Source organism: Heptranchias perlo, chromosome 2 (assembly GCF_035084215.1).
Source record: "Heptranchias perlo isolate sHepPer1 chromosome 2, sHepPer1.hap1, whole genome shotgun sequence".
NCBI lineage: Eukaryota > Metazoa > Chordata > Chondrichthyes > Hexanchiformes > Hexanchidae > Heptranchias > Heptranchias perlo.
Window position 1 is genome coordinate 171,467,084 of NC_090326.1, and position 13,713 is coordinate 171,480,796.

Here is a 13,713-nt window from a genome sequence, read left to right on the forward strand (position 1 = left end):
ATGAGAGCGGAATTGATTAAAGTGGACTGGGAAAATAGATTAAAGGGTAAGACGGTACATGAGCAGTGGTGTTCATTCAAGGAGTTATTTTACAACTTTCAAAAAAAATATATTCCACTGAGGAAAAAAGGGTGTAAAAGAATTGACAGCCATCCGTGGCTAAGTAAAGAAATTAAGGATAGTATCCGATGAAAAACAAGGACCTATAAGGTAGCCAAACTTAGTGGGAGGATAGAAGATTGGGAAGTCTTCAAAAGACAGCAAAAACTAAAGGATTGATTAAGAAAGGGAAGATAGATTATGAAAATAAATTAGCAAAAAATATAAAAACAGATAGCAAGAGTTTCTATAGTTATATAAAAAGAAAAAGGGTGGCTAAGGCAAACGTAGGTCCCTTAGAGGATGAGACTGGGAAATTAATGGTGGGAAACATGGAGATGGCAAAAATGCTGAACAAATATTTTGTTTCAGTCTTTATGGTAGAGGTCACTAAGAATATCCCAACACTGGACAAACAGGGGGCTCTAGGTGGGGAGGAGCTAAATACGATTAAAATCACTAAGGAATTGGTACTCAGTAAAATAATGGGACTCAAGGCGGATAAATCCCCTGGACCTGATGGCTTACATCCGAGGGTCTTGAGGGAAGTGGCAGTAGAGATTGTGGATGCTGTGGTAATAATTTTCCAAAATTCTCTGGACTCGGCAAAGGTCCCGGCAGATTGGAAAACTGCTAATGTAACACCCTTATTTAAAAAGGGTAGTCGGCAGAAGGCTGGAAATTATAGACCAGTTAGCCTAACATCTGTGGTGGGTAAAATTTTGGATTCTATTATTAAGGAGACAGTAGCGGAACATTTGGATAAACATAATTTAATAGGACAAAGTCAGCATGGCTTTATGAAGGGGAAGTCATGTCTGACAAATTTGCTTGAGTTCTTTCAGGACATAACGTACAGGGTGGATAAAGGGGAACCAGTGGACGTAGTGTATTTAGATTTCCAGAAGGCATTCGACAAGGTGCCACATAAAAGATTATTGCTCAAGATAAAGAATCACTGGATTGGGGGTAATATTCTGGCATGGGTGAAGGATTGGTTATCTAACAGGAAGCAGAGAGTTGGGATAAATGGTTCATTCTTGGACTGGCAACCTGTAGCCAGTGGTGTTCTGCAGGGGTCGATGCTGGGTCCCCAACTCTTTATAATCTATATTAACGATTTGGAGGAGGGGACCGAGTGTAACATATCAAAGTTTGCAGATGATACAAAGATGGGAGGGAAAGTAGAGAGTGAGGAGGACATAAAAAACCAACAAGGGGATACAGACAGGCTGGGTGAGTGGGCGGAGATTTGGCAGATGCAATACAATATTGGAAAATGTGAGGTTATACACTTTGGCAGGAAAAATCAGAGAGCAAGTTATTATCTTAATGGCGAGAAACTGGAAAGTACTGCAGTACAAAGGGATCTGGGGGTCCTAGTGCAAGAAAATCAAAAGGTTAGTACGCAGGTGCAGCAGGTGATCAAGAAGGCCAACGGAATGTTGGCTTTTATTGCTCGGGGGATAGAATATAAAAACAGGGAGGTATTGCTGCAGTTATATAAGGTATTGGTGAGACCGCACCTGGAATACTGCATAGTTTTGGTCTCCATATTTAAGAAAAGACATACTTGCTCTCGAGGCAGTACAAAGAAGGTTCACTCGGTTAATCCCGGGGATGAGGGGGCGGACATATGAGGAGAGGTTGAGTAGATTGGGACTCTACTCATTGGAGTTCAGAAGAACGAGAGGCGATCTTATTGAAACATATAAGATTGTGAAGGGGCTTGATCGGGTGGATGCGGTAAGGATGTTCCCAAGGATGGGTGAAACTAGAACTAGGGGGCATAATCTTAGAATAAGGGGCTGCTCTTTCAAAACTGAGATGAGGAGAAACTTCTTCACTCAGAGGGTAGTAGGTCTGTGGAACTTGCTGCCCCAGGAAGCTGTGGAAGCGACATCATTAAATAAATTTAAAACAGAAATAGACAGTTTCCTAGAAGTAAAGGGAATTAGGGGTTACGGGGAGCGGGTAGGAAATTGGACATGAATTTAGATTTTAGGTTAGGATCAGATCAGCCATGATCTTATTGAATGGCGGAGCAGGCTTGAGGGGCCGATTGGCCAACTCCTGCTCCTATTTCTTATGTTCTTTACTTTCCTATGCCCTTCGTATTTCCCGTTTCCCATCCTCTCCCTTATTGTCTTTGTCCTCCGTTTAAGCCGTTTTCTTCAGTTTCAATGTCACCGTTATCTCTTTATTCTCCCGTGGTGTTGCTTTATTGGCGAGTTTGTTCTTGTTTTTTTTGGAGGATTATATTTCTCCTGAACTCTATTGAGACAAATGATAAAAGGCTCTGGGACGTCCCGAGGTTGTGAAAAGAGCTGTGGAAAGTGGAAGGTCCCTCGATGCCGACTGTTTATCTGTAAAGGCGATCACTGCTGGCGTCGAGCAGACTCCGCGAACCATCGATAAACCGCACCGCCATTTATAAAATGAAAAGTAAACTTTAATGAACCCTGGAGCACAAAATATACGTCTTTGGTTGTACAAATTCACTAGTTCCAGTCTCAGACGAGCTGTCAGCCCCAGAGGAGAGCAGTGAGCTTGCTCCTTGTTCAATGTAGTGATCGGGGAACTCCATCTTGTCCCCAGGGATCTTGGCCGATCTTCTCCCCAGATATCTCCCAGAACCGTTCCAGTTACACAATTCAAAATCAAACCCAGAGGAGGAACATTATTAGACTACCCATTCATCAGGATCCTCATCTGGTGAGGGATTTTAAAAATCCTTCTGCATATAGACCCCCCCGCCCCGCCCACACCCACCCCCCCCCAAATAATTTCTACCAAATTCACCCCATTAGCAGCACTTACAAACCTACGAGGACCTGGGACAAGGTTTCTACAAAGAGGAATCAGCAAATATACCTCCGAGAGAGGGGGGCCCCGATACAGAGAGAGCCCCCTCCCACCCCGAGAGAGGGGGGCCCCGATACAGAGAGAGCCCCCTCCCACCCCGAGAGAGGGGGGCCCCGATACAGAGAGAGCCCCCTCCCACCCCGAGAGAGGGGGGCCCCGATACAGAGAGAGCCCCCTCCCACCCCGAGAGAGGGGGGCCCCGATACACAGAGAGCCCCCTCCCACCCCGAGAGAGGGGGGCCCCGATACAGAGAGAGCCCCCTCCCACCCCGAGAGAGGGGGGACCCGATACAGAGAGAGCCCCCTCCCACCCCGAGAGAGGGGGGACCCGATACAGAGAGAGCCCCCTCCCACCCCGAGAGAGGGGGGACCCGATACAGAGAGAGCCCCCTCCCACCCCGAGAGAGGGGGGACCCGATACACAGAGAGCCCCTCCCATCCCGAGAACGGGGGACCCGATACAGAGAGAGAGCCCCCTCCCACCCCGAGAGAGGGGGGCCCCGATACAGAGAGAGCCCCCTCCCACCCCGAGAGAGGGGGGACCCGATACAGAGAGAGCCCCCTCCCACCCCGAGAGAGGGGGGACCCGATACACAGAGAGCCCCTCCCATCCCGAGAACGGGGGACCCGATACAGAGAGAGAGCCCCCTCCCACCCCGAGAGAGGGGGGCCCCGATACAGAGAGAGCCCCCTCCCACCCCGAGAGAGGGGGGACCCGATACAGAGAGAGCCCCCTCCCACCCCGAGAGAGGGGGGACCCGATACAGAGAGAGCCCCCTCCCACCCCGAGAGAGGGGGTCACCGATACACAGAGAGCCCCCTCCCATCCCGAGAACGGGGGACCCGATACAGAGAGAGAGCCCCCTCCCACCCCGAGAGAGGGGGGCCCCGATACAGAGAGAGCCCCCTCCCACCCCGAGAGAGGGGGGACCCGATACAGAGAGAGCCCCCTCCCACCCCGAGAGAGGGGGGACCCGATACAGAGAGAGCCCCCTCCCACCCCGAGAGAGGGGGTCACCGATACACAGAGAGCCCCCTCCCATCCCGAGAACAGGGGACCCGATACACAGAGAGCCCCCTCCCACCCCGAGAGAGGGGGGACCCGATACACAGAGAGCCCCCTCCCATCCCGAGAACGGGGGACCCGATACACAGAGAGCCCCCTCCCACCCAGAAGAGGGGGGCCCCCGATACAGAGAGAGCCCCTCCCACCCCGAGAGAGGGGGGCCCCCGATACAGAGAGAGCCCCTCCCACCCCGAGAATGGGGGACCCGATACACAGAGAGCCCCCTCCCACCCCGAGAATGGGGGACCCGATACACAGAGAGCCCCCTCCCACCCAGAAGAGGGGGGACCCGATACACAAAGAGCCCCTCCCACCCCGAGAGAGGGGGGGGCACCGATACAGAGAGCCCACGGCCCCTGTCACTGGTCAGTATTGGGTCCACCCTCCCTGTCACCGGTCAGTTTCGGGTCCACCCCCCCCTGTCACCGGTCAGTTTCGGGTCCACCCCCCCTGTCACCGGTCAGTATCGGGCCCACGGCCCCCGTCACCGGTCAGTTTCGGGTCCACCCCCCCCTGTCACCGGTCAGTATCGGGCCCACGGTCCCTGTCACCGGTCAGTATCGGGCCCACGGCCCCCTGTCACCGGTCAGTTTCGGGTCCACCCCCCCCCGTCACCGGTCAGTATCGGGCCCACGGTCCCTGTCACCGGTCAGTTTCGGGTCCACCCCCCCCTGTCACCGGTCAGTATCGGGCCCACGGTCCCTGTCACCGGTCAGTATCGGGCCCACGGCCCCCGTCACCGGTCAGTTTCGGGTCCACCCCCCCCCGTCACCGGTCAGTATCGGGCCCACGGTCCCTGTCACCGGTCAGTTTCGGGTCCACCCCCCCCTGTCACCGGTCAGTATCGGGCCCACGGTCCCTGTCACCGGTCAGTATCGGGCCCACGGCCCCCGTCACCGGTCAGTTTCGGGTCCACCCTCCCTGTCACCGGTCAGTTTCGGGTCCACCCCCCCTGTCACCAGTCAGTTTCGGGCCCACGGTCCCTGTCACCGGTCAGTATCGGGCCCACGGTCCCTGTCACCGGTCAGTATCGGGCCCACGGTCCCTGTCACCGGTCAGTTTCGGGCCCACGGTCCCTGTCACCGGTCAGTATCGGGCCCACGGTCCCTGTCACCGGTCAGTATCGGGCCCACGGCCCCCGTCACCGGTCAGTATCGGGCCCACGGTCCCTGTCACCGGTCAGTATCGGGCCCACGGTCCCTGTCACCGGTCAGTATCGGGCCCACGGTCCCTGTCACCGGTCAGTTTCGGGTCCACCCTCCCTGTCACCGGTCAGTATCGGGCCCACGGCCCCCTGTCACCGGTCAGTATCGGGCCCACGGTCCCTGTCACCGGTCAGTATCGGGCCCACGGTCCCCTGTCACCGGTCAGTATCGGGCCCACCCCCCCTGGATTCCCAATTCTCAGGCCAAGTTCTGTGATTGGCTCCGAGGAGTCCACGATCGTGTCCCATGATTCCAACGACCTGTCTGTGAAGGTCACAACCCCGGTGACCCTGGCGATACTTGAGGGAGCGAGTGAGATCCGCCCCCCCCCCCCCCGCGGGTCGAGCGTCCTCGATTGGTGAGACCCTCCCCTCGATGAGGGGGGGGGCAGGGCTGCCTGTTAGTTACTGAATGCAGTCAGTCCCCATCTCCACAGACCCATCCTGCACTGACCCCGAGAGTCGGAGCAGCCTCCCACCCAGATATATTATTAGTGTTATTCATAACTCCCCCAACCCCCCCCCCCGCCCCGTAGTAAGAGACTGCAGCAGGTCGAACTCACCGGACCCCCCCCGCAGCGCAGAGAGTGGGGGGAGGTCGAGGGGAAGCAGTTCTTCACGGTTGATTCAGATTACCGCTTCTCAGCTTCCTCAGGCCTCACTCCCCACGGCCGACGATTCTCTCCTCTCCTTCGCGGGCCTGCGTCCTCCCACATGATGGGGCCGTGGCTCAGTCGGAAGTTTGGCTGAGGGGCTTTCAGTTCATGCTGCCCCCCCCCACCCCCCCCTTCCCTCCATCGCCCCCCCCACTCCCCTGCGACATATCGGCTGGGAGCCGAGTCCTATCCCATTGTCCCTGCCGTGCTGAGCTCCGTCCGGTTTATAAACTATACCCCAAGCTGCACAATCTGCCACCACTATCAAGCACTAGGATCAGACTGCAGCCTCACACACCCACCCACCCCCCCACCCCCAAACTTCGGCAAAATCCCCCACATCCTGCTGGCCAGGCCAGGGGAGAGATCTGCAGCCCAGTATCAAACTATGAGAGGCAGCTGTGGGCCTCTAACCCCCTCCCCCATCCCCCCACTTCCTTGTTAAAAACAGTACAAAATCCTACGGGATTAGTCTCTGCCAGAAATTAAAATCCAATTCACCTAAAAACAGAAAAGAACAACAGAGTCTGTCAGATGCAAAGTGCGTGCGAGGGCACTCGGTGCTGGGAGAGTGACGAGTCCGTCACCAGCTCTCTGCTCACGTGGGCACGGTGGTCTCCGCACTCCGCAGGTGAGGCTGCAGCGGGCGCTTGTGGCTGTATGTGGCGGCATTACCCAGCGCCGTCAGTGTTGGCAACGGGAGATCGTCACCTGTCTCCTTCCCGTCCGCACGGAGCCGGGCGACTGAAACAGAGAGAGAGAGAGAGAGGCAACTGTTAGAGAAGGTCAAAGAGCACAGGAGCCCCGAGGGTGGGGGTACGAGAGCCCCGCAGGGTGGGGGCAGGAGCCCAGCCCTGTAACTGGGGGCAGGAGCCCCAGGGTGGGGGCAGGAGCCCCAGGGTGGGGGCACGAGAGCCCCGCAAGGTGGGGGCAGGAGCCCCAGGGTGGGGGCACGAGAGCCCCGCAGGGTGGGGGCAGGAGCCCCACGGTGGGGGCACGAGAGCCCCGCAGGGTGGGGCCACGAGAGCCCCGCAGGGTGGGGGCAGGAGAGCCCCGCAGGGTGGGGGCAGGAGCCCCAGGGTGGGGGCACGAGAGCCCCGCAGGGTGGGGGCACGAGAGCCCCGCAGGGTGGGGGCACGAGAGCCCCGCAGGGTGGGGGCACGAGAGCCCCGCAGGGTGGGGGCACGAGAGCCCCGCAGGGTGGGGGCAGGAGCCCAGCCCTGTAACCGGGGGCAGGAGCCCCAGGGTGGGGGCAGGAGCCCAGCCCTGTAACTGAGCTGTGGCTCCCAGAGTCTAACGGGTCGGAATCAGAGATTGAGTTCACTCGAGGTTTGTCCGCATAATGTTTACATCAGGCGTCATCAAAACATCTCACAAACAAATTAATCACTTGAAGTGTTAAGTAATTAAGAGTTGTTACGTAGGCAAGTGCCATTTTGTACACAGCAAGATCTCACAAACCAATTACTGATGAGTTAATCTGATTTTGGTGGTGTTGGTTAAGGGAGGAATATCGGCCAGGACACCAGGAGAAATCACTGCTCTTCCAATAGTGACACATGAATAGGCCGATGGGGCGTTGGTTTAACATCTCATCTGACGGAGGGGTGTCAGGCTGGAGGAGGGTATAGGGATCGGGAGGACCGAGGCCATGGAGGGATTTGAACACGACGATAAGAATTCGAGGGGTTCCTGGACCGGGAGCCAATGTAGGTCAGTGAGCACAGGGGGTGATGGGAGAACGGGACTTGGTGTGAGTTAGGAGACGGGGCAGCAGAGTTTTGGATGAGCTCAAATTTACGGAGGGTGGAAGATGGGAGGCCGGCCAGGAGAGCATTGGAATAGTCGAGTCTGGGGGTAACAAAGGCACGGATGAGGGTTTCAGCAGCAGATGAGCTGAGACGGGGGCGGAGACGGGCGATGTTATGGAGGTGGAAGGAGGCGATCTTGGTGATAGAGCGGATATGGGGTCAGAAGCTCATCTCAGGGTCAAATAGGACGCCAAGGTTGCGAACGGTCTGGTTCCCCCTCAGACAGTGGCCGGGGAGAGGGATGGAGGCAGTGACGAGGGCACGGTATTTGTGACGGGGACTGAAGACAATGGCTTCAGTCTTCCCAATATTTATTTGGAGGAAATCTTTGCTCATCCAGTACTGGATGTCGGACAAGCAGTGTGAGAAATCAGAGACAGTTAAGGGGTCGAGCAAGGTGGTGGTGAGGTAGAGCTGTGGTATGATGTCTCCTGTGTGGTATAATGGCTGTTAAATACTCACAGATATCCCGTAGTAGTGCTCGCTGTGAGTGTTGTTTTACAATAGTGGGGTTATTAAAATGTGTGGGGAGAGGGTCAAGGCTAAGGTGGGACAACACCATGGTGAGGTCCCCAGGAGGCACTGGGTTCAGTTCTGGGCCCCGCACCCCAGGAAGGATATATCGGCCTTGGAGGGGGTGCAGCGCAGATTCACCAGAATGATACCGGGGAACAAATGGGTAAATTATGAGGACAGGTTGCATAGACTAGGCTTTGTTCCCTGAGTATAGAAGATTAAGGGGTGGTCTAATCAAGATGTTTAAGCTGATGAAGGGACTCGATAGAGAGAAACTATTTCCTCTGGTGCGAGAATCGAGAACAAGGGGCATAACCTTAAAATTAGAGCTCGGCCGTTCAGGGGTGATGTCAGGAAAAGGGGGAGTGGAAATCTGGAACTCTCTCCCCCAAAAAGCTGAGTCAAAAAGCCAAAACTGAGAACCACACATTTTTGTTGGGTAAGGGTATTAAGGACATGGAACCAAGGCGGGTAGATGGAGATCTAATGGATAGTGGAACAGGCTCGAGGGGCTGAATGGCCTCCTCTTGTTCCAAGGAGGCCACTGCCACTTGCTGTAGTTGTGTGTTGCAGACATGCTGCATGCAATGTCCAGGTGAAACCATCAAAGACCAACCAGACCTCCCACCTCCGTCTCACCACACACACAACATGCACACACCAATGGAGAGCGTATACCTGACCACAATCCTCAGCTCCTCAAAGCAGCGATTCTCCTGAACCAAAAGAAGCATCAGATTGTCAGGGGGCGTCCGAGCACCGTGAGCAGAGATCCGTGACTGGGAGGATACAAACCGGTCCTCAGCCATCAAACCATGCCGTGTGCAGGTGGGTGTGATTCCCCTGGGTCAGTCCCAGTGTGAGCAGTGTGTTGGGAGAGAGAGTGACTCACTCTGGGTCAGTCCCTGTGTGACAGGGACCTGGAGTGACTCACTCTGGGGTCAGTCCCAGTATGAGCAGTGTGTCGGGAGAGGGAGTGAATCACTCTGGGTCAGTCTCAGTGTGACAGGGAAGGGGAGTGTCTTACCCTGGGTCAGTCCTGGTTTGAGCAGAGTGTCAGGGGTGGGAGTGACTCACTCAGGGTCAGTCCTGGTGTGAGCAGTGCGTCGGGGACCAGGAGTGACTCACTCTGGGTCAGTCCCAGTGTGACAGGGAACGGGAGTGACTCACCCTGGGTCAGTCCCGGTGTGAGCAGTGTGTCGGGGGTGAGAGTGACTCACTCTGGGTCATTACCAGCGTGATCAGTGTGTCGGGAGTGAGAGTGACTCACTCGGTCAGTCCCGGTGTGAGCAGTGTGTCGGGGGTGACAGTGTCTTACCCTGGGTCAGTCCCAGTGTGAGCAGTGTGTCGGGGGTGAGAGTGTCTCACTCTGGGTCAGTCCCGGTGTGAGCAGTATGTCGGGAGTGAGAGTGACTCACTCTGGGTCAGTCCCAGTGTGAGCAGTGTGTCGGGGGTGAGAGTGTCTCACTCTGGGTCAGTCCCGGTGTGACCAGTGTGACGGGGATGAGAGTGACTCACTCTGGGTCAGTCCCAGTGTGAGCAGTATGTCGGGAGTGAGAGTGTCTCACTCTGGGTCAGTCCCGGTGTGAGCAGTGTGTCGGGAGTGAGAGTGACTCACTCTGGGTCAGTCCCGGTGTGAGCAGTGTGTCGGGGGTGAGAGTGACTCACTCTGGGTCAGTCCCGGTGTGAGCAGTATGTCGGGAGTGAGAGTGTCTCACTCTGGGTCAGTCCCGGTGTGAGCAGTGTGTCGGGGGTGAGAGTGACTCACTCTGGGTCAGTCCCGGTGTGAGCAGTGTGTCGGGGGTGAGAGTGACTCACTCAGTCAGTCCCAGTGTGAGCAGTATGTCGGGAGTGAGAGTGTCTCACTCTGGGTCAGTCCCGGTGTGAGCAGTGTGTCGGGAGTGAGAGTGACTCACTCTGGGTCAGTCCCGGTGTGAGCAGTGTGTCGGGGGTGAGAGTGACTCACTCTGGGTCAGTCCCGGTGTGAGCAGTATGTCGGGAGTGAGAGTGTCTCACTCTGGGTCAGTCCCGGTGTGAGCAGTGTGTCGGGGGTGAGAGTGACTCACTCTGGGTCAGTCCCGGTGTGAGCAGTGTGTCGGGGGTGAGAGTGACTCACTCTGGGTCAGTCCCGGTGTGAGCAGTATGTCGGGAGTGAGAGTGTCTCACTCTGGGTCAGTCCCGGTGTGAGCAGTGTGTCGGGGGTGAGAGTGACTCACTCAGTCAGTCCCAGTGTGAAACACAGAAAATAGGAGCAAGAGTAGGCCATTCGGCCCTTCGGGCCTGCTCCGCCATTCAAAATGATCATGGCTGATCGTCTAACTCAGTACCCTGTTCCCGCTTTTTCCCCATATCCCTTGATCCCTTTAGTATTAAGAAATATATCTATCTCCTTCCTGAATACATCTAATGACTTGGCCTCCACTGCCTTCTGTGGTAGAGAATTCCACAGGTTCACCACCCTCTGAGTGAAGAAATGTCTCCTCATCTCACTTCTAAATGGCATTCCCCGTATCCTGAGACTGTGACCCCTGGTTCTGGACTCCCCAGCCATCGGGAACATCCTCCCTGCATCTAGTCTGTCTAGTCCTGTTCGAATTTTATGTTTCGATGAGATCACCTCTCATTCTTCTAAACTCTAGTGAATATAGGCCGAGTCGACCCAATCTCTCCTCATACGTCAGTCCTGCCATCCCAGGAATCAGTCTGGTAAACCTTCGTTGCACTCCCTCCATGGCAAGGACATCCTTCCTCAGATAAGGAGACCAAAACTGCACACAATACTCCAGATGTGGTCTCACCAAGGCCCTGTATAACTGCAGTAAGACATTCCTGTTCCTGTACTCAAATCGTCCTGCAATGAAGGCCAACATACCATTCGCCTTCCCAACTGCTTGCTGCACCTGAATGCTCGCTTTCAGCCACTGGTGTACAAGGACACCCAGGTCTCGTTGCACCTCCCCTTTTCCCTATCTATCACCATTCAAATAATAATCTGCCTTTCTGTTTTTACAACCAAAGTGGATAACCTCACATTTATCCACATTATACTGCATCTGCCATGTTCTTGCCCACTCACCCAACTTGTCTAAATCACATTGGAGCCTCTTTGCATCCTCCTCACAGCTCACATTCCACCCCAGCTTTGTGTTGTCTGCAAACTTGGAAATGTTACATTCAGTTCCCTCATCCAAATCATTGATATATATTGTGAATAGCTGGGGCCCAAGCACTGATCCCTGCGGTACCCCACTAATCACTGCCTGACACCCCGAAAAAGACCCATTTATTCCTACTCTCTGTTTCCTGTCTGTCAACCAATTCTCAATCCATGCCAGTATATTCCCTCCAATCCCATGTGCTTTAATTTTGCACACTAACCTCTTGTGTGGGACTTTATCAAAAGCCTTCTGAAAATCCAAATACACCACATCCACTGGTTCTCCCCTATCTATTCTACTAGTTACATCCTCAAAAAACTCCAGTAGATTTGTTAAGCATGATTTCCCTTTCATAAACCCATGCTGACTTTGTCCAATCCCGTTAATGCCCTCCAAGTGTTCTGTGATCACATCTTTTAGAATAGACTGTAGCATTTTCCCCACTACTGATGTTAGGCTAACTGGTCTGTAATTCCCTGTTTTTTCTCTCCCTCCTTTTTTAAATAGTGGGGTTACATTTGCCACCCTCCAATCTGTAGGAACTGTTCCAGAGTCTATAGAATTTTGGAAGATGATCACCAATGCATCCACTATTTCCAGGGCCACTTCCTTTAGTACTCTGGGATGTAGATTATCAGGCCCTGGGGATTTGTCAGCCTTTAGCCCCATTAATTTCCCTGGCACTATTTTTTTTACTAATACTGGTTTCCTTCAATTCCTCCCTCTCACTAGACCCTTGGTTCCCTAACATTTCTGGCAGGTTATTTGTGTCCTCCTTTGTGAAGACAGAACCAAAGTATGTGTTTAATTGTTCTGCCATTTCTTTGTTCCCCATTATAATTTCCCCCATTTCTGACTATAAGGGACCTACATTTGTCTTCACTAATCTTTTTCTCTTACCATATTTATAGAAGCTTTTACAGTCAGTTTTTATGTTCCCTGCCAGTTTACTCTCATACTCTATTTTTCCCCTCTTAATCAATCTCTTTGTCCTCCTTTGCTGAATTCTGAACTGCTCCCAATCCTCAGGCTTGCCGCTTTTTCTGCCAATTTTATATGTCTCCACTTTGGATCTAATACTATCCCTAATTTCTTTTGTAAGCACGGTTGAGCCATCTTTCCTGTTTTATTTTTGCACCAGACAGGAATGAATAATTGTTGTAATTCCTGCACACGTTCTTTAAATATTAGCCATTGCCTATCCACCATCATCCTTTTTAGTAAAGTTCCCCAATCTATCATCGCCAACTCACACCTCATACTTTCGTAATTTCCTTTATTTAGATTCAGGACTCTAGTTTCGGATTCAACAACTTCAATCTCCATCTTAATGAGGAATTCCATCATGTTATGGTTGCTCTTCCCTAAGGGACCCCGCACAACAAGATTGTTAATTAATCCTTTCTCATTGCACAATACCCAGTCCAGGAACGCCTGTTCTCTCGTTGGTTCCTCAACGTATTGGTCTGGAAAACCATCATGTACACACTCCAGGAATTCCTCCCCCACAGTATTATTGCTAATTTGGTTTGACCAATCTATATGTAGATCAAATTCACCCATGATTATAGTTGTACTCTTCTTGCATGTGTCTCTAATTTCCTGTTTAATGCCCTCCCCTACATCTCCAGTAGTGTTTGGGGGCCTATAGACAACCCCCACCAACGTTTTCTGCCCCTTGGTGTTTCTTAGCTCCACCCATACAGATTCCACATTGTGATTTACCGAGCCAATATCCTTCCTCACTATTGCATTGATTTCCTCCTTTACTAACAACGCTACCCCACCTCCTTTCCCTTTTTGCCTGTCCTTCCTAAATATTGAATACCCCTGGATATTCAGTTCCCATCCTTGGTCACCCTGCAGCCATGTCTCCGTAATCGCAACTATATCAAAACCGTTAATATCTATCTGCGCTGTTAATTCATCTAGGTGAGCAGTGTGACGGGGATGAGAGTGACTCACTCTGGGTCAGTCCCAGTGTGAGCAGTGTGACGGGGGTGAGAGTGACTCACTCTGGGTCAGTCCCAGTGTGAGCAGTGTGTCGGGGGTGAGAGTGACTCACTCTGGGTCAGTCCCAGTGTGAGCAGTGTGTCGGGGGTGAGAGTGACTCACTCTGGGTCAGTCCCGGTGTGAGCAGTGTGTCGGGAGTGAGAGTGACTCACTCTGGGTCAGTCCCGGTGTGAGCAGTGTGTCGGGAGTGAGAGTGACTCACTCTGGGTCAGTCCCGGTGTGAGCAGTGTGTCGGGAGTGAGAGTGACTCACTCTGGGTCAGTCCCAGTGTGAGCAGTGTGTCGGGGGTGAGAGTGACTCACTCTGGGTCAGTACCGGTGTGAGC

At 53.6% G+C, this 13,713-nt stretch overlaps 1 protein-coding gene across 1 annotated transcript in view; it reads right to left on the reverse strand.

Moving 5' to 3' along the window:
* Nucleotides 1–2,529: 2,529 nt before the first annotated feature.
* Nucleotides 2,530–13,713, reverse strand: part of scrib (scribble planar cell polarity protein) — a 296,559-nt gene continuing 285,375 nt past the window's right edge. The window contains 1 exon segment of the mRNA XM_067996625.1: nt 2,530–6,634. Coding sequence (XP_067852726.1) covers nt 6,489–6,634 — 146 coding nt within the window. The 3' untranslated portion in view covers nt 2,530–6,488.